The 21385-nt window shown below is 40.1% G+C and overlaps 1 protein-coding gene across 1 annotated transcript in view; it reads left to right on the top strand.

Annotated features, from left to right (window-relative positions):
- Positions 1-21385, top strand: part of ADCK1 (aarF domain containing kinase 1) — a 175238-nt gene that overhangs the window by 3799 nt on the left and 150054 nt on the right. Inside the window, 2 exon segments of the mRNA XM_020986163.2 lie at positions 11948-12097; positions 13601-13684. Coding sequence (XP_020841822.1) covers positions 11963-12097; positions 13601-13684 — 219 coding nt within the window. The 5' untranslated portion in view covers positions 11948-11962.

The following is a 21385-nucleotide window of genomic DNA, read 5'->3' as shown; positions in this document are numbered from 1 at the left end:
TTCAAATGCTTTGCAAACCTTAAAGCACTATATAAATGCTAGCCTTTTAATGTTGCTATCATCATCATCATCGTCATCATTCCTTCGTACCACTGCTGGACAAATTGTCCTCATACATAGATGTGCTCATGCTCCTGCTCAAAAATTTCGATAACTTTTGCTTAACTACCAAGTAAGGTTTAAATTCTTGTGTCTATCATTCAGGACTCTCCATAATCTGACATCACCCTATCTTTCCAGTCTTTCTTGCCTTCTTTTATTCAACATTCAAGCCAAACTAGACCAGTGTTTCCCCAAATATAACCTGAGCTTTCCCACCTCCATACCTTTACTCACGCAGTTCCCTTTTACAGGAAGGATCCTCCCTTTCCTCATTGAATTCACACTGAATTCTTTTAAAACCCATTTCAACTGCCACCTCCTCTAAGAGTCTTTTTTGGGGGGCAATTGGGGTTAAGTGACTTGCCCAGGGTCACACAGCTCGTAAGTGTCAAGTGTTTGGTCTGAGGCCGGATTTGAACTCAAGACCTCCTGACATCAGGGCCGTTGCTCTATCCACTGTGCCAACCTAGCTGCCCCCTTTAAGAGTCTTGTTTTGATTGTCTCAGGCCGCACATGGCGCTTTGGTTTGTTCTTCTCTAATGCCCATCCCACGTCATTTTGAGTTATAGTTATCTGTGTATCATATCCTCTAACTAGACTATAGATACTCTCCATGACAATAGGTACTATTTCTTATTTAAAGTTGGTATCTCCCCCAGCATCTAATAGGTCCTTAATAAATGTTTGCTGAATTGAATTGAATTCAGCTTAATAGAATCAAATTTCTAAGATTCAAACAATTCCTTGCCTTTTTCTAAAATCCATTTAATTGCATTTCCCAAGGGAGTGAAATCTCAAAAATCAATCTGTTGATTGACAAGTATTTTTTGAGCATTTTACACAGGCAGGTATTATGCTGGGTTCTATGAGTGATTGAAGGAGTACAATCAATCAATCAGTATTTTTTCAGTGTTTGTAGTGTGTGCCAGGTCCTATGCCAAGTACTGGGCCATGTATATGTATAAACTGTGGTCTTTGCTCTGAAGGAGAGCTTTGCTCAAGTAGCTTCTTGGTGGGAGGACAGTGAGGCCATGTGAATCACCCCAAAACTGCCATTCCTTCTGTCTGAGATTAGGATTCAGGGTATTTAGCACCTCAGACCCCAAGTGAGGTAAGAGCAAATGAGAAGTCAGGTAAAAGTCAAAGGAGCAGGAAAACAAACCAGAACAGTGATTCATTAGCTAAGGGTTTAATAATATAAGGTGTTTTCATCCTTACACATATTTCATAGCTGACAAGATCTTTTAAGCTACCTGGATGAAGTGCCATAACAGCTCATTTGTATCTTAAAGACCTGCTGACACATTATGGAAAGCTCTACTCTGGTCTATTTAGAGACAATTCGGCTTTATATCATCTATTTTATGTATTTCAATTTCCACTTCCTTTATTACTGGGGGACATTTGCATGGAAGCCAGGTCTTGAGGGAGCTGGGTCTGTTTTTTCTGCTACTTCTTCCACCTAGAGGACAAAGCTCCCTGGTCAACAAGGCATGGTTGCACAACTGCTCTGTATCAACGACTGGAGCAACCTCCATAACAAGTTTTCTAAGCTGGCTTCAGCAGGTTCATGTAGGATAATTGGCATTGACTTCTCATCCCTAGCTGGGAATGTTTGGCCAACTCATGTTGCAATGGGACTACGTATGCCTGCCAGCACATGGTTGTTTATGACTGTCTCTCCGTGTATTTTCTTGGTGTTGGTGTTAGTACAGCAAGAAAGGCAGAGTGGCAGAACCCTAGAGTATGCAGCTGTGGTACTGGGCAATGATCCCAATGTTTCTTTTTTGACAGTGACAGTATAAGCAATCAATCAGTCAACCAATAAACTTTCAGTAAGTGCTATTATGAACCAGGCCCTATGCTAGGGACCAGAGATAGAAAGACAAATGAAATAGTCCGTGCCCTCAAGGAGCCTAGATTCTATGGGGCAACAAACATGTGCTCATGGAAGTATAGATATGTGACTCAAGTGGACCTGTGATGTCATTAATTAGGAAATTCCTTCAGTGATGCCAGTTTTAACCCATTCATGCCAAACATCCTGTGTGATTTCTGTCCATAAGTTTATCAAAGGGGATTCACTCAAAATACTTTCTCCTGACTTAGCAAGGGTACCATCTAAGCACTCTGAATGTCCACCTGTTATAATCCCTCACCCTTGCTACATGACCAGCCTATCTTCTCTCCCTATCCAACAATTCTTTGATGACATGTTTAACTCCATTTCTGCTCTGGCATAGCTCATTGATTATGTCCATTGATTAAAGTCCAAGCTTTAGCACATTCTTATGCCTTGCCCATTCCTTTTAAAGTCCATGCCTTTCTTGAAGTTACATGCTGCCCCACTCTGTACACCCCTCCCCCCCATTCAGCACTGCTACATGTTAATAGTACTAGATGATTTGGATAAATCAAGGGGCTTCCCATGAATTTTCCCTACTAAGATGGGCTGGGCTAACGAAATAACAGCCTGAACTGCTATCAACCCCTACAAACCCATGAAATCCATACACATTGCACATTTAGGTTGACGTATACCTCTGAAAGGAGCGCAAAAGTGGTTGTCTTCCCACTAAAAGTGGTCTTTGTTCCCTGTGTAGTATCGTTTCTTTGAAAGCCAAAGAGAGCTTGGCAATGGAGGAATGGGTAAAAGTCTAAGCATGCACAATGTACCCCTGGAGATATTTGGGGATCATTACTCTTTGGTTCATAGGGTGTGGTTTCACTTGCCTGGGGGGTTGATGTCACCTGAGAGGTCCCCTAGCCAGGGGCCTGGGGCATGTGGGATTCAAAGCAGAGTAGGGGGTTGGTAGATTATATCTCAGGCCAAGGAACACTTTGTAAGCAAGCTGATTATTAACCCTTAGCTTCTGTTTCCAGATAGCATTTTTTGGGCAGATATTTTGGAGGAGAAATATCTTTTGAGTTGTTCTGATTCTGGAGGCTAGTTTTCTATTCCTGTTCACTCTTGTCTTGGTGTTATCTCTTTTTTTGTTTTTTTGTTTAGGCAGTGGGGTTAAGTGACTTGCCCAGGGTAACACAGCTGGTGAGTGTTATGTATCTGAGGTCGCATTTGAACTCAGGTCCTCCTGAATCCAGGGCCGGTACTCTATGCACTGCGCCACCTAGCTGCCAGCTTGTGATTTGTTTGTGCTGCAATTGTTCTAAATTTGGGGCTGGGTTTTTTTGGCTATGATTACTTTTTTTTCTTCTTTGGGAGAGTGCCCTAGGTATTATTCTTGTTAGATGTTTTACTTACTAGTATTTACAACCAGAGTTTAGATTGTTAATTTTTAGATATAAAATGTGCCCATGGTCCTGGTGTCACCACTATAGGACCAAGACCAAAGGGGTGGAATGTCTTAGGCATTGTTTGTTTTTACCAGGCCAATTGGGCTGCGTGGTATTAATAATAACAATAGCAGCTAATATTTATATGGGGCTTACTATGTGCCGGGCACTGTGCTAAATACTTTACAATTATTATCTCATTTGATCCTCACAATAATGCTGGGAGGTGGGTGCTGTTATTCTCATTTTACAAATGAGGAAACTGAGACAGACATTGGTTAAGTGACTTGTCCAGGGTCACACAGCTAATGGTGTCTGAGGTCAAGTTTGAATTTAGTTCTGCCTTTCTCCAGGTCTGTTGCGCCACCTAGCTGCCTCACTAATTAATGATTTTAAGAGTATACATAACCTTCAGCGATGGTATCTCTAATTGCCTTTTAGGGGACTCATATAAACCGATATTAAGAAAATATCTCTTTGGATTTGGCAACTCACTTATTCCTATGGGCTGTTATTGTTATTGACCTGGCTGTGTCCCTTAAGCAGGGACCTGGAGAGTTGCACCAATATAGACTTGAATATTTGTTTGTATTTAGTAAAAGGCTTTAAACAATTATTTGCCTCACTGATTCAGTCTCTTGCATTTGGGACCAATGTGTTACCTGGCTTAAGACAGCATACTTCATTAGTGGGGAACAAAGGACTTTGCTGGGGCTTTTTAAAACCAGATTGTGTAATTTATAGTGAGCTGGTGGGTTGTTATTCATCTTCTCTTTCGAAGAGAAGCAGTGACATCATGGGGCGATGTCTTGACTTGAGAGTGAATTGGATTTAAGTGAAGCAGTTGCACAAAGTCGTTAGTCTCACTCTCTTTGAGAGTCATCTAAGTCCAGGGGCAAGACAGAAGTCAGGATGGCTGGTGATAGCCTGAGTTGTAATGGATGACCTTGGTATCTTTGATGTCTGACCAAGCTCTGAGTGCTACATAGCACCTGCTTTAGCTGCCTTCATGGCCATTGGAACAAATTATTCTCATCTGTCCATTCCATTGGAGGAAGTCTTCACATGCTTGGGGTAGACATCCCCCTAATTCCCTCATGGGTTTCATGCCTATTGGTTACTCTCAATCTGGCTTAGACCATCCTTGGAAATGGTTTTACCAGGATGTGGCAGCTTCACATGCTACAGCTTCTTGGAGCCACAGGTGAGAGTCAGATGAGAGGTAGACACCAAAGATGGATAAACAGCCCTGAGAAGGGCTCAGCGGGCCTTCACACCAGAAGTGCTAGTCTTCCTTGGCAGTAAGGAAAATGAAGTTGGCAAATAGGATGTCAAGTAAAGACAAATAATGTGGTCATAGTGGTATAAATCTTCAGCCTTTCCCTTTGTGGGCTCTTCTGCTCAGCTAGCATGATGCCTGCTTCCAAAGGGCGGCTTGCTATATCAGCAAGTTGTTTAGGGGTCTTGACATGTAGAACGAAAAAGAGAACTAATGGGTGATTGTCAGTTGCTCTGGTTTAGCTTTGTTGGGCTCTTGACATTTGTGAGACCATCCCCTTAGATGCCCTTTCCATCAGCTAGTAACTTTGGTCCATAGGGGTTTTTTTTAATGGGATTTCTAGCCTTTTGGGAACTGTGACCCTTTATTATTGTTACATTTTACAATGTTCTTCCCTTCCTGCTCACAAAAACGGTATGATATGGCCCAATTTCATTTGTTTAATCAAAGTGAATTAAAATTTAATAGTTATGGTGGTCATATTTGCAGAGGACACAAATCTAGTAGGGAGAGCTGACACATTAGACAATCACCAGCATCCAGAAAGATCTTGACAAGCTAAAACACTGAGCTGAATCTAATAAGATAAAATTCAATTGTACTTAGTTGTGAGTGCCATAGTGTAAGAATGGCATTGATAAACTGGACAGTGTTGGGAGGAGCACAGCCTTGATGGTGAATGAGCCCATGTCATGTGAGGATCAGTCAAAAGGACTGGGGACGTTTAGCCTGGAGAAGAGAAGTGGAAGCTGGGATCTTTAAGTATTTGAAGTATTTATTATGTATTTAAGAACATGGAAGAGAAGTTAGACTTGTTCTACTTGGCTCCAGAGGGTAGACCCAGAAGCAATGGGTGGGAAAAGCAAAGAGGAGAATTTAGGTTTGATGTCAGGAAGAACTTCCTAACAATCAGACCTGACCCAGAGTGGGATAGGTCCTGACAGTGTGTTTTCCATCACTGGTGGTTCTTAAGCAGAGATGGGATGTCCATTTGTCAGATGTTTTATAGTGAAGTTTCACCCTTTTTGAGTGCAGGTTGGACTTAGATGGGCACTGAAGTCCCTTTGGACTCTCAAATTCTGAGATTCTATGAAAATTAATTATGTTTTGAGAATTTCCCGATCCTCTTTGAAACAGCTGGAGACACTATCATAGCAGACCATAGGAGGAAGCGTTGTCTTGCCTTTTCCTTAGGATGCCCCAATTCTATCCAGGATTTATATTCGGAGAGAATAATGCAACTTGAATGAGGAGATGCCCCTTCCTGGTAAGGAGGGCTCAGAAAAGGTCAGAATTCCTATTTGTATAAAAATATTTATAGTAACTCTTTTTGTCACAAAGAATTGGAAATTGAGAGGATGCCCATCAACCAGGGGAATGGCTGAACAAGTTGTGGTATATAAATGTAATGGAATACTATTGTGCTGTAATAGATGATGAGCAGGTAGATTTCAGAAAAAAACCTAGAAGGACATACATGAACTGATGCAAAGGGAAGTGAGCAGAACCAGGAAAACACTGTAATAGTAAGAACAATATTGTATGATGATCAGTTATGAATGACTTAGCTCTTCTCAGCAATGTAATGATCCAAGATAATTCCAAAGAACTCATGATGAGAAATGCTATCCATATCCAGAGAAAGAACTGATGGAGTCAGATAGATTGAAGTATACTATTTTTCACTATTTTGAGGGTTTTTTGTGTTTTTTTTTCTTTTCTGTTTCTTCTTATACAATGTGACTAGTATGGAAATGTTTTACATGATTACACATATGTAACCTATATAAAATGGCTTACAGTCTTAGGGGGTAGGGGAAATGAGGTGGGGAGGGAGAAAATTTGGAATTCAAAATTTTAAGAAATGAATATTAAAAATTATCTTAATTGGAAAAATAAAGTACTGTTAAAAAAAAGAAAATAAAGTCAAAACTTTTAGTGTAGTGGGTCTTTAGGAGTATGGAGTCTGGAGGATGAGGATGGAAACCTCATTTTCACAAGCCATTTTTAGCTAAGGGACCAGTTGTTTGATAGGAATGTGAATTGCACAATCCTCCTATGCTTTTTTCCCATCCTGGTAGATTATAATCACTGACTTCTTAGAATCTCTCTTTCCCGTGAGTAGTAATCCTAGGCAAGTCATTTAACTTATGTCTGCCTCAGTTTCCTCATCCGTAAAATGAGAAGAATGCCCTACTCATCAGACAGCATCGTCGGAGAGAAGTGTGGTTAGTTGGTGGAGTGGGAATGTTTAGGGGGAGGGGTTGGAGGAAGGGATGTGGTGTGGTGGAAAAGCTACTTCAGTTTGAATTCTACAGTTAATGAACTGTGTGACTGCAAAACTCTTACCTTCAGAGCCTCAGTTTCTTCATTTGTAAAATGAAGCTAATCAATATTTTCACTACCTTTCTCACTAAAGTGTTAGGAACTGTACTGTGTAACCCTGAAAGCTCCATAAACTTTATTTATTATGAGTTTATTATGTGAGTTTGTCATAATTATTCATAGATTTGGAACTGAAAGAGACCTCAGAGTTCATCCTAGCCCAACATCTTATTTTGCAAATGAGAAAGCTGAAACCCAGAGAAATTAAGGTCACATGGTAAGTAGGAGAGCTAGGATTTGAATCCAAGCCCTCTGAGTCCAGATCCAGTGCTCTTTCACTTACATAATTTTTAATTAAATTTTGTGGTTTTTTTCCAATTAATTAAAATCCATCTTCTCTGTCTTCCACTTCCCCTCAGTGAAAAAGAAAGGAAAATAAAAACGCTTGTACTCACTAGCTGTGTGACTCTGGGCAAGTCACTTAACCCCAATTGCCTCGTATAAAAAACAAAACAAAACCCTTTTAACAAATACCTGTAGTCAAGCAGAGCAGACACCCACATTGGCCATGTTCCCTCCCCCTCTAAAAATGGGCTTTCATTTGTACCCTAAATCCCCTGTCAGGAGGTGGGCAGCATGTTTTATCATGAGTCCTCTAGAATCATGGTTGGACATTGTGTGGATGGGAGTTCTTAAGGCTTTTAATGTGTTTATCTTTACAAGATTGTTATTATTGTAGAAATTGTTCTCCAGACTCTGCTCACTTCACTCTACCTCAGTTTATAGAAGTTTTTCCAGATTCTTCTGAAACCATCCCTTTGATCAGTTCTTATGGCGCAATAGTACTCCATCACATTTATATGCCATAACTTGTTCAGCCATTCCCTCTTTGATAGATACCCTCTTTGTTTTCAGTTCTTTGCCACTGCACAAATGGCTGCTACAAATATTTTTGTACATATGGGTCTTTTTCCTCTTTCTTTGATCTCTTTGCTGTATAGACCTAGAAGTAGTGTCACTGGGGCAAAGGGTATATACAGTTTAGTAGTTTTTTAGGAGTTCCGAACTATTTTGCAGAATGGCCAGACCAGTGCACAGCTTCACCAACAGTGCATTAATGTACCTGTTTTTCCACAGCCCCTCCAGCATTTTCTACTGTGCCATTTAAAAAAAAAATCCTGGTCTAGTACCAACTGAGGTTTTATTTGCAAAATGAAGAAATGTTTTTGTCCGTCCACATCAGATTGCTCGTGAACACCTCTGAAATGTAGGCTTGGCTTATTAAAAAGTCTTTGTAAAGTGACATGGGAATAGAGAGAATTTTATGACTTCAGTGGAACAAAAAAGAGTGTCCTTGGAAGCAGGGTTTAAATTTATTTTTCAATTAAAAAAGGGCATTTAAAAAGCCTAACCCCTGTCACGCAGTGCAGGGAACTGATCCCAACCATTTGGACCAATAAATGAAATCTAGGTAAACAACTCAGGCCGATCAGCTCCTTAAACCTTCCTTTACAATAATTGTCAGCAGTGAGAAGAGGAGGAAGGTGGGGGGGTGTGTATTGACAACCTTGCTTCCTTTAGGGTGGCTTTTACTAATGAATTTGAGTGCATGAGGTGCTGGTTTTTTTTTTTTAACTTTTCTTTTTAAAAAAAGAAAGGAAGAACACCCTTTATGACTGACTAGGAGGCAGAATGCTGTGATATCAAAACCGCTGTTATTTGTCATCAAGGACCTAAGTCCGAAACCTGACTGCCGGGTAAATCACTTAAATCTCTCTGAGACTGTTTCCTCATTGCATTAGTTCATGGGCATTTGGGTACTCCAGAAGTCAGAGTGCAGTTTTAATTGATTAAAGCATAGAAGTACTTGCATTACTTCCCGATAGAATGTAAGCTCCTTGAGGGCAAGGACTGTTTCATTTTTATCTTTTTATCTGCAGAGTCTTACTCAGTACATGGCACATAGGAGGTGCTTAATAAATGCCTTTGTTTGTCACGGGATCTCATATGTAGAGCTAAAGCCGAAGAAACCTTTTAGGTTATCTAGTTCAAGTATTTCATTTTGCAGGTGAGGAAACTGAGGCTCGAAGGGTTAGCAGCTAGGTGGTGCAGTGGATAGGGTGTTGGCTTTGAAGTCAGGAAGACATGAATTCAAATACCTCCTCATGCACTTACTAGCTGTGGTGAGTTAATCATTCTCAGCCTCGATTTCTTCATCTGTAAAAAGATGATCATAATAGCACCTACTTAGAGGTAATGTAGTTTTTTGGCAACCTTATATATAAATAGCTTTATATACATAAATAAAGGTATATAAATAAAATAGCTTTCTATAAATGCTAGCTTTTATTCAGGATCTTGTTCAAGGTCATGCTGATAGAAAATGGCAGGGCCAGGACTCAGACTTGGGTCCTCTGACCCCAGGATCAATAATTTTTCCATTGCACCATGCTCACTCTCAGTAATTCGTGAGGACTGAGATTATTACATAAAGTAATTTTGTAAATTACAACATAAATGTGCACTATTAATATCTAAATAAAGCATTGGCATATTATGAGGGAAGTGCTTGGTAAATCTTGAAGCACTGTGTAAAAAGTGAGTTGTTTTTATAAATATTGCTTTGATGGGCCAGGCTGGGATAGAGGCTGAATGTGCTGGTGGTCAAGGGGACACTGAGGCATAGAGCGACAGGCTGATAGTTTAGATTTGAACCACAGTGTAATCCTGGAACTGTCTTAAAGACTTGCAGAGTGGCCAAGAAAACCTCCAATGGGGTCACGAAGAGTTGGACACAACTGAAATGACTGAACGCCAACAGCAAAGATCTGGATTAGTCTTCTGGAGAGCTGGTGATTTAGGGCTTCCTCCTTGTCAGTAGCTTCACCTCAAGAGTTCAGGCCTAGCGTGAGATTTTTATACCTCAGGCCCTCTTAGGCATCAAGAGAGGAAAAGCACTTTAATTGCCAGGGCCCCTGGGGAGGGCGGCTGGATTGCACAGTGAGTAGAGTACTGGGCCTGAAGCAGGAAAGACTTATCTTCTTGAGTTCAAATCCAGCCTCCGATACTTACTAGCCATGTGACCCTGCGCAAGTCACTTAACCCCGTTTGCCTCAGTGTCCTTATCTATAAAATGAGCTGGAGAAGGAAATGGCAAACCACTCCAATGTATCTGTCAAGAAAACCCCAAATGGGGTTCCAAAGAGTCAGACGTGGAGGAGGGACATTGTCCCACTAATGGAGGGGCAGACAGAATAAGTGAGAAAAGAGAGTGAGGTACAGGCGGGAAGGGGCTGATATCTCTTGGAACATTGATTTGGATCTGAGGCCCCCCACATCAACACATGATTAGATTAATGAAGTCAACCCAATTTGCAAACGTTTAGTAAGGTCCTCCAGATGTGCAGGGCATTGTGCTAATGACTATGAAGGGTGACACAAAGAAGCAAAAAGCATAGTCCTGTCTACAGGGAGTTTATAGTCATATTGAGCATGATCCTTCGTTTTTGTTACAAGGGAGTAGATTTAGCTATACGTGCAACAGTTGAATAATGTAGGCATGTAAGATGCCTCTATATGCCAGTGTTCCCCCATTTACACAAGAAAAGAGAGGTATATGCCTATTCATGCCAATATCCCCTCCTGTATATGGAATTGGAGAGGTGTGTCTGTCTTCATGCCAATATTCCCTCATATACATGGAATTAGAGACGTGTGTCTCTCAACGTGCCAATGTTCCCCTATATACATAAGAATAGAGAGAGTGTGTGTCACTACATGCCAACATTCCCTCATATACATACGAATGGAGAGGTACATGTACATATCTGTACATGCCAACATTCCCCCATATGCATAAGAATAGAAAGGTGCATGTCTCTGCCGACGTAGGAATGGAGAGATGCATATATCTGTACGTGCCATGTTCCCCAATATACGTAAGAATAGAGAGGTGTGTCTCTACATGCCAACATTCCTCCCTATAAATGGGATTGGATAGGTGCGTTTATCTGCATGCCAGCATTCCCTCTTATATATGGAATTGAAGCGGTGTATGTGTCTTCATGCCAGCGTTCTTTCATATACATGGAATTGGAGAGGTGCATTTCTCTACATGCCGATGTTTCCTTATTTCCAAGGACAAGGAGAGGCAAAATGGCATGGTAGATAGAGGGTCTGTTTTGAAGTCAGGAAGCTCTGGTTCTGGAAATGACTGAGGGAAAAACAAAAGGAGTCAATAAAGTCATTATTTTTTTTGAAAACCTCAAACATCTGGAGAGTTGGTCATATGTGCAGGGCTTAACTTTCCCCTTCTGACCAGACATCCTTGTCTGAAGTTAGATTCCTATGGATAGATGACTTTGACTTTCCATCATTTTGCTGTGGTTTGCCTGGGGGTGGGATACTATCACAGAAACAGGATCGTAGATTTAAACCTGGGAAGAACCTTAGAAGCCATTGAGTTCAACCCCTGCATTTTTATGGCTGGGGAAACTGAGTCACAGAGAAGTTAAGTGGCCTGCTCAGGATTACAAGCTAGTAAGTATCCGAGGTGGGATCTGAACCCAGTCTTCCTGACTCCAAGTCCAGAGCCCTATCTACTGCTATTCTAGCTTACCTTGTTCCCAAGTACCTCTGCATTGAGGAAAAGAAACATTCTGGTCTTTAACATTTATTAAAAATTTATTTTATTTTTAATTTATGGAATAAAAGAAGCATTTCTGTAACATAGTATAATAATAAAGATGATTGCACGTGAAACTACAAATCTTTTATGTACAACTTGCTATTCCTTTTAAATATATAATAAAGTTATCATGTAAATTTCCTTTTTTTCTTTCTTTCGCCCTCCCCCCCACGCTAGAGATGGCTGCTATTAGACACAAATATGTATGTATATGTAAAATAATTCTATACATGTGGGTTTTTTTGCTTTCTCTTTTTCAGGGGTCGACAGACAATATGGCCAGGAGGGCACTGAAAATTGTTTCTTGGACCAGTGTGGCCCTGGCTTCCTCTGGCTTCTACCTTTACAGTAACAAGTACATAGACCCCAATGATTTTGGAGCAGTCAGGATAGGCAGAGCTGTAGCCACGGTAGGTTTTCTCAGTGGGAGTGAATTAATTTTGAAGCCTCATTGTGGTGGCAGCTAGGTGGTGTAGTAGATAGAGCACCAGCCCTGGAGTTAGGAGGACATGAGTTCAAATGTGGCCTCAGACACTAGCTGTGTGACTCTGGGCAAATCACTTAACCTCAGTTGCCTAAAAAAAAAATTAATAATAAAACCTCATTGTGGAGACTTTAAGAAAGATTACATAGACACATAGACAGATACATTGCATATTACATTACATAACACATTACGTAGACAGACACGCACATATATGCATGGCTACAGAAAATATCATGTAAATTACATTACATGTATGCATGCCAGCACACTTTCCCTTTAAATAGCATTTTATTTTTTCCAATTCATGTAAAGACAATTTTTAACATTCACTTTTTAATAAAAGTTTTAGTTCCAAATTTTCTTCCTTCTCTCTCTTCCTCCCTTCTCCCTAAGACAGTAAGCAATTTGATACAGGTTATATATGTGCAATCATGAAAACATATTTCCACATCAGTCATGTTATATAAGAAGAAACAGAATAATAAAAGAAAAGCTACAAAAAAAAATAAGGAAAGTAAAAATAGTATATTTTGATCTGTGTTCAGACTCCATTAGTTTTTTCTCTGATTGTGGATAGCGTTTTCCATCATGATGAGTCTTTTGGAATTGTCTTGGATCATTGTATCAGTGCACTTTTCAATATGCTATATAGCTGTCTGTCTTCCAACTGAGTCCATGACTGTTGAGCACCTAGTACAATATCTGGCACATTGTATGGCTCTCTGTTATTTAGGTGGCTTATTGGGTAGCTAGATGGCCCAATCTAGCTAGATTGGGGCTGGAGTTAGATTCATCTTCTTGATGTCAAATATGGCCTCAGACACTTACTAGCTGTGTGACCCTGGGCAAGTCACTTAACCCTGTTTGTCTCAGTTTCTTCATCTGTAAATGAACTAGAGAAGGAGATGGCAAACCACTCCAGTGCCTTTGCCAAGAAAACCCAAATGGGTCATATAGAGTCAGACACGACTGAAATGACTGAACAATAATAACAAAAAGGTGGCTTATTGGATAGTGTTGGACTTGAAGTCAGGGTGACCTGAATTTGAATCCTGCCTCAGCCACTTAACAGCTGCACGACTCTAGGCAAATAATTTAACGCTTTCAGCCTCAGTTTCCTCAACTGTAAAATGAGGATAATATTAGTGCTTAACTCTCAGGGTTGTTGTAAGGATAGAATGAGATAATATGTGTAAAGTTCTTTGCAAGCCTTAAAGCAATACATAAATAAATATTAGTTGTTATTATTAATACATGAATGCACGGTAAGTTGTTTGCAATGTGTAGAGGTCTAAGGGGTAAGAGTATTTTAGGGGTGGGGACATGCCATATGAACTATGTGGTACCTGACAGGTGACAGTGTCAGGTTTAGAACACACAGTGTGTCGGGGCACTAAGAATGTGTATGTCCTTCCTTGGTTAACAGACTGCTGTCATCAGTTACGACTACCTCACTTCCCTTCGGAGCGTTCCTTATGGTTCAGAGGAGTATGCACAGCTCAAATCTAAGGTGAGCATCTGTTGGGTCTGTTACCTGAGGCCACTATAACGTGGTCCCTCCCTTGGAAAGGTTTCAGGGCTTGCAGACCCCATGGTTAGTACCGTGTCTAACTGGAGAAGAGCAGGTTTGGAGTTGGGGACAGAGACCCAGCCAGGCTTGGAATGGGAGGATGGGAGGAGGAGGGGACCTTTTCCATCTCCACCCTACAGTATTTGCATGCCGATGGAGAAGCTGTATCCCATGGTGCACTGCTTTATTAATTTAAGAGCCAGCTGCCCGAGGTGCAGATACACTCTTGTTGGTTGTGTGTGTTCTGGGGACAGTGTGTGCCTGGGATGGCTCTGAATAGATGAAGACTCTGTCCCCAAGATAACTCTGTTGGCTTCAGAACTGCTTTGTCAGTGAAAACCATTCGAGAGAGGTTAATTACTTTCCTTCCCACTGAATCCTGCACTGGGGCTGCCTGCAAGCCACTGGGGTCCCAGGCTGCTGCTGTATGTCCAGTATGCGAGGACTAGTCTGTACCAGAAAGAGGGGTTGAACCTTCCCTTTACTCCCTAACTTGGTATGTGCTAGTTAAACTCCAGGAAACTGGCTGGGCCAGAGAAGGTGGTAGAAGTGGCAAAGGATAGGGAATTGTCATATTTATTGTAGAGAATGGAACTTGACAAGAGACAGTATTGCAGAGTGGGAAGAATGCTAGCTTTGGAGTTAACAGGTCTAGCTTTGAATCCTGGCTTTTCCACCTACTGCTACTACTACTACCACCACCACCACTACCAGCGCCATCACCATCACCACCACTGCTACTACTAGCTAACATTTATATAGCACTTACTGTGTGCCAAGCACTGTGCTAAGCACTTTACAAGTATTATCTCAATTGATCATTGTAACAACCCTGGGAGGTAGATGGTATTATTATCCTCGTTGTACTAGCAAGGAAACTGAGGCAAACCGAGGTTTGTTTTTTTTTTCTTTAAGTGACTTGCTGAAGGTCCCAAAGTTAATAGTAATAATAATCATAATGACGATAGCTAAGGCCAACATTTATATAGCACCAGGCACTGTACTAAATGCTTTACCAATATTATTTCAGTTGATCCTCATAAAAACCCTAGGAGGTAGGTACTATTATTATCCCCATTTAGCAGATGAGGAAACTGAGGCAAACAGAGGGTTTTTTTAAAAAAGTGACTTGCCTGAGGTCACATAGTTAACAGTAATAGTGATAATAATAATAATAATGATGATAATAATAATAATAATAATAATAATAATAATAAAAGCTAACTGAGGCAGAGTTTAAGTGACTTGCCTAAAGTCACACAGTTAGTAATATAATAAGAAATGCTAACATTTATATAGTACTTACTGTGTGCCAGGCACTATGCTAAGTACTTTATAGATATTAGCTCATTTGATCCTTACAATAACCCAGGGAAATAGATGTTATTATTGTCCCCATTTTATAGATGAGGAAACTGAGCAAACATAGGTTAAGTGCCTTGCCCAGGGTCATAGTTAATGTCTGAGATCAGATTTGAACTCAGATCTTCCTGACTTCAGACTCTATCCATTGTACTACCGGCTATCCCTTACTACCCGTAGGATCTTGGGTCATTTAACCTTTCCGAGCCTCAGTTTCCTTCTCTGTAATATAATGGGGTTAAGGTGTATTGATTTCTAACTCTAAATCTATAATCCAGGTCTGAGGTGCAGTGGCTTCTGCTTGAGTAAAACTATTGTAATGCTCTGATCAGACTCTAGCCTCTTACAGTAGGTTGATCTCTAAGCCCTTGTCGCTGGGGACTGTTGTTCCTTCTCCATCTCATCCTCTCTCCCCGACCCTGCCACTATCACCTACTTTTTTTTTTTTTTTTGCTTTTTGGTAAGGCAGTTGGAGTTAAATGACTTGCCCATGGTCACACAGCTAGTAAAAGTGTCAAATGTCTGAGGGCAGATTTGAACTCAGGTCCTTCAGACTCCAAGGCCGGGGCTCTATCCACTGTGCCACCTAGCTTCCCCTAGTATCACCTGCTTGGTGGTTTATAGCCATCGTTTACTCCCCCCCTCCCCTTCTGCTGGTGTTACACACTTTGTGGTTCAGCTCAGCATCTGCTTTGAGGCCCCCCAGTGGTGTTTTGCAGCACTGGGGACAGAAAACAAAAAAGAATTCTCTGCCTTAGGGGAACCCAGAGAGGAGGTGATGTTGACAAGAAGTTACCTTTGTAGTTGTAGGAGTCATCTGAAGGACACCTCAGTTCCATCTTCTGCAGCCATCGACAGTCTCCAGAGATTCAGTGAGGAATTGTACAGACTGGCATCAGATAAGGGGATGGAGGATGGGGAGACTTAGGGTAATTGACATTGGGTAAGAGGGATATTTAAGACTTGGGGTACAAGATAGTCTTGGGGAGCATTGACAAATGGGGGGCTATAGTTTGATAAATGGGGAATAGGTTGGCACTGAGAAAGTAGGGATGAAAACTATAGAATTGTCTTCCTAAGCCTGTGTGCTTATCCAGTTCCCAGTGTATCTGATAAAGGAAAGAGCCGAAGGGTAAAACATAATTATCTTACCTGTCAAGCCAGCATTTCTGGGTCCCGGATGTCAGGAGAGTAGACACAATAGCTATGACTTAGAGAAACACTTCCAAGGTTGGCATCAGTATGGCAGTATCTCTGTGACTCAGCAAAGCACCAGGGAGTATAGTATCCCCTTCTGGGGATGTGGTAGCCACACTGTGTCAGGCACCACTTAGAATACCCATTCGTTCTATTGTAAGAGGGTCATTGACAAACTGGAATTTGTCTAATGACTCCAGTTAAACCATGTCATAAGAGTAAAGTTTCAAGGAGCTGAAAGTGTTTATTCTTGAGAAGAGAGATGACTTCCTGGGGACATGATGGCTCTCTTCAAATATTTGTAGAGCTGTTGTAGCGAACAGAGATTTGGCTTATTCCATGTGTCTCCAGAGGGGCAGGAGTAGAATCATTGGGTATGTATTATAGCAAGGCAGATTTGACCCAGCATATGGAAGAAATTTCTGACAGTCAGATCTTGGTTAGGTAACGAGTTCCCTGTTCATGGAGAGGCATTTGAGCAGAAAATGGATGACTCTTAGGCACAGAGTAGAGGAGATTCCTGTTTTAGACACAGATTGATCTAGATGTCGGTAAGTTTCCTTTCAACTCGGTGATTCTTTGATTCTGTGAATTACAAGGAAGTATGTTAGCCACAGAAGGACTTAATGAATCAAAGAAAGGGTCCAAGTTCTGACATCCTGGGGTTGAAAGAGACTAATGAGAGACTCCCTTGTTGTTGGTTTTCAACTAATTAATTAATTAATTAATTTTTAGTTTTCATCAATCACTTCCATAAGCTTTTCAGTTTTAAATTTTCTCCCCCTCCCTTTCTGCCTCCCTCCCCAAGACGGCGTGCAATCTGATATAGGCTATACATATACGTTCCTATTAAACATATTTTCACATTAGGACTCACTTGTTGTTAGGTAGGGTTAGTGCCGGGAATGCCTGCTCATATTGCCCTCTCCCAAAAGCCTCAGCATTTATACCTCTAAAATGGGTGTGTGAGAGGCAGATTGATGAAGAGTAAGATAGATTCACTAAGACTATAAGACTCAGATTCGTTGTCTAAGAGTTTAAGTCACAAAATAGTTGTTGATCTTCATTGGGAGAGGATGATTCCTCACTGGGACTTCCTTATATCACTGAAATCATACGTTTGTATAAAGAAGAAAAATAGGAGTAGGAATGCGGCTTATTGTCCATCTCTAACTTAAGTCAAGTTAAAAGTAATGCTTAATTATACAATCATGAATTATTTTGTTGAAGCAGGGAGGAAAACCAGAAGCAAATTTTCTGGAAGCTGGCCTTGGAGAATTCTTATCTCTTCAATGAAGAAGTTAATTTTGGGAGCTGTCTTATTACAGAGGATGTATATTCGAACATGCACCATTACCATCAGTGGTCCTCTGATAGGGACAGGAAAGATATATGGGTCTGAGGTTCTCGTGGCGGTTTGTTGATTTCTCTAGTTGGCCTCATGCCACTGAGGATCTTTAGGTGTGTATGTGTAATAGTTAAGTTAGCGGGCACAGGCCAGACTGCAGGTTGATGTTATGGGGTTAGAGTATATTTATGCTTCTGTGCTTTGTTGACTCTGGAAATATTTTCACTTTATTTTCTTCTTAATTGGCGATCCTGAAAAGCTCCCTGCTGGATTTAATTTGGATGACTATTATGGTAATGACCTTTGGGGGTATCATCATCATCATCAACAACGGCAAATATTTATTAAGCACCCACTGAGTGCATAACACTGTTTAGTCTTTAAGGTAATGAGTGAATCGATCAACAAATATTCTATTTATTGAGCTCCCGCTCTGTGCAAAGCACTGCTAGGTTCTGGGTAAAGAAAGTATGTAATAGTGTGTATGTGTGTGCATGTATGTGTGTGTGCATGCACGCACATGCACACATACGCATGTGAAAAAGCCTTTAGCTTCCTTGGTTACAGAATCATGGGCCAGGAGGAACTAGGAGAGTCACTACATTTGTGAAACCTTTTTAAAAATTTTTACTTTTTCTTTTGAACTTAAACACCAAACAAAAGGGCATGTCCATATATGGCAGACATGGCAGAATACAAAAAGAGAATTGTATGTGGAGCTGTGAATCGTATTTTATACTGCTTGCTTTAAAAAAATGTATATAATTCTGGAAGTTATTTTCCAGACTTTTTTGCTTGTCTGTACTTCCTTCTGAACTTCTTTCTGTTCCCTTCTGTGCATTTAAAAAAAAGGTTTCAGTGGTTCTCTTTTTTATTGGCATCGTGATTGCCAACTCTCCCTCTTCCTGGATGTCTTCTCCTGTCCCCCAATAAAAATTGAGTGAAAGAAAAAAAAGCCCTTCATAACAAACCACTAAAGTCAAGCAAATTAAATCTACCTAGTGACCAAGTCCAAAAATATATGTTTCTTTCTGTACCTTGTGTCCTTTTATCAGGTAGTTGGAGACACTGTTACCACTGCATTCATTGGGGTTCTTCAGTCTTTCAGAGTTGTTTTTCTTTACAGTGTTGTTATCCTTGAATAAATTGTTCTCCTGGTTCTCTCCCTTCCATGGTCTCCTCTTGTTTATAGTTGAAGCTGCCAGGTCTTGTATGATTCTGACTGGTTTCTTGGTTCTTGAACTGCTTCTTTTTAGTATTTTTTCTTTGATGTGGGTGTTCTGGATTTTGGCTTGGGACTTTTCTTTTTCCTTTTTTTTTCCCTAAGAAGTGATTGGTGGATTGTTTATTTTCACTGTGCCCTCTGGTCTTAAGAAATGTGGGCAGTTTTCATTTATGATTTCTTGAAAAACAGTGTCTAGGCTTTTAAAAATATTAATAAATCATGGTTTTCAGGGAGTCCAATGATTTTTTTTAACATTATCATTTCCTTTGTTAATCTTGGATTGCCAAAAGATTCTGACAAGTAATCTTTTATTGTTGATTTGTGTAATATTCTTACCAATAATAATTATCATGACCATGATCATGATGGTCAATTCCCAGGGTATCTGGCCACTAGGCAGGGATCTTAAGAGTGTAAAGATATCCGTTCCCTTTTTTTACCTCTGAAGTGCAAAATTTGGAGCTTTTTACTCCGCAGATAACCAAGGAAATCTTTGGTTTGGTTCAGGTCCAGGTCCTTTGTGTTCTAATGCAAAACATGCAAGTGGCTATCTTTCCCAGATAAAAGGATCATAATAAATAAAACTTTCTTCCTCACAAGCAATAGGTAGATAGTTAGTTAGCTAGCTAGAGCCATATTTGCAAAGGAAAAGGATTATCCAAATTCCAGGTATTATCAATTAGACCCGTGAACCATGAGAGGCAGTATGATATTTTGGATAGAGAGTTAATTATAGAATTGAGGAGAATTGGGATTAAGTCCTCCCTCTGATCCAGACTAGCTTTGTGATGCTGGACAAGTCACTTGACTTCTCAGTTCCCAGGAAATTCTTCTTTTTTTTTTAACTTAATAGTTTTTTTTCCCAATTACATGTAAAGATAGTTTTCAACATTCATTTTTGTAAGATTTTGAATTCCAAATTTTTCTCCTTCTCCCCTTTCCTCTCTCCTCCCCAACACAGTAAGCAATCTGATATAGATTATATATGTACAATCGTGATAAACATATTTCCACATCAGTCATATTGTGAAAGAAGAATAAGAACAAAAGGGAAAAACCATGAGAAAGAAAAAGCAAAAAACAAAAACAAAAATGAAAATAGTATGCTTTGATTTGCATTCAGACTCCGTAGTTCTTTCTCTGGATATGGTTAGCATTTTCCATCACAAGTTTTTTGGAATTGTCTTGAATCATTGTATTGCTGAGAAAAGCTAAATCTACGTAATTGATTATCATGCAGTGTTGCTGTTGCTGTTGTGTGCAGTGTTCTCCTGGTTCTGCTCACTTCACTCAGCATCAGTTCGTGTAAGTCTTTCCAGGTTTTTCTGAAGTGTGCCTGCTCATCATTTCTTATTGCACAATAGTATTCCGTTGCATTAACATACCACAGCTTGTTCAGGCATTCCCCAGTTGATGGGCATCCTCTCGATTTCCAATTCTTGGCCGCCACAAAAAGAGCTGCTATAAATATTTTTGTACATATGGGTCCTTTTCCCTTTTTTTGATCTCTTTGGGATACGGCCATAGTAGGGGTATTGCTGGATTTAAAGGTATGCAGTTTTATATCCTTTTGGGCATAGTTCCAAATTGCTTTCCAGAATGGTTGGATCAGGGGGCAGCTAGGTGGCATAGTGATAGAGCACGGGCCCTGGATTCAGAAGGACCTGAGTTCAAATGTGACCTCACACACATAACACTTACTAGCTATGGGACCCTGGGCAAATCACTTAACCCCATTGCCTAGCCAAAAACAAACAAACAAACAAACAAACAAACAAACAAACAGAATGGTTGGATCAGTTCACAGCTCCACCGAGTGTGTGTTCCAATTTTCGCACATCTCCAACATTTGTCATTTTCCTTCTCTGTCGTATTAACCAATCTGACAGATGTTTTATAAAACAGAGTTGTTTTAATTTGCATTTATCTAATCAATAGTGATTTAGAGTATTTTTTCATATGATTATAGATAGCTTTCATTTATTCATTTGAAAACTGCCTGTTCATATCCTTTGACCATTTATCAATTGGGGAATGATTTGTATTGTTATAAATTTAGCTGAGTTCTCAATATTTGAGAAATGAGACCTTTATCAGAAACACTAGCTGTAAAAATTATTTCCCAGCTTCTTGCTTTCCTTCTAATCTTTGTTGCATTGGTTTTCTTTGTGCAAAAACTTTAATGTAATCACAATTATCCATTTTGTATTTCATTATATCTTTTATCTCCTTTGGTCATAAATTCTTCCTTTCTCCATGGATCTGACAGATAAACAGGTCCAGTGATTCTTAATTATTTCTTCTTGACTTATTTTCCAAGTCAGTTCCTTTTGATATGAGATATCTTGCATTCTCTTTACATTTTCCTCGTCTTTTGTTTTGTTCTAGTATTTCTTGCTATCTCATGGAGCCAATAACTTCTGTTTAGTCTATTCTAGTTTTCAGGGATTCTGTTACTTAAGTGGCATTTTACTCCTTTCTTTTCTTTCTTTCTTTTTTTTTTTAGGCA

This window comes from Phascolarctos cinereus, unplaced genomic scaffold (genome assembly GCF_003287225.1).
Source record: "Phascolarctos cinereus isolate Bilbo 61053 unplaced genomic scaffold, phaCin_HiC Scaffold_3;HRSCAF=262, whole genome shotgun sequence".
NCBI lineage: Eukaryota > Metazoa > Chordata > Mammalia > Diprotodontia > Phascolarctidae > Phascolarctos > Phascolarctos cinereus.
This window is presented reverse-complemented; position numbering and strand designations above follow the sequence as displayed.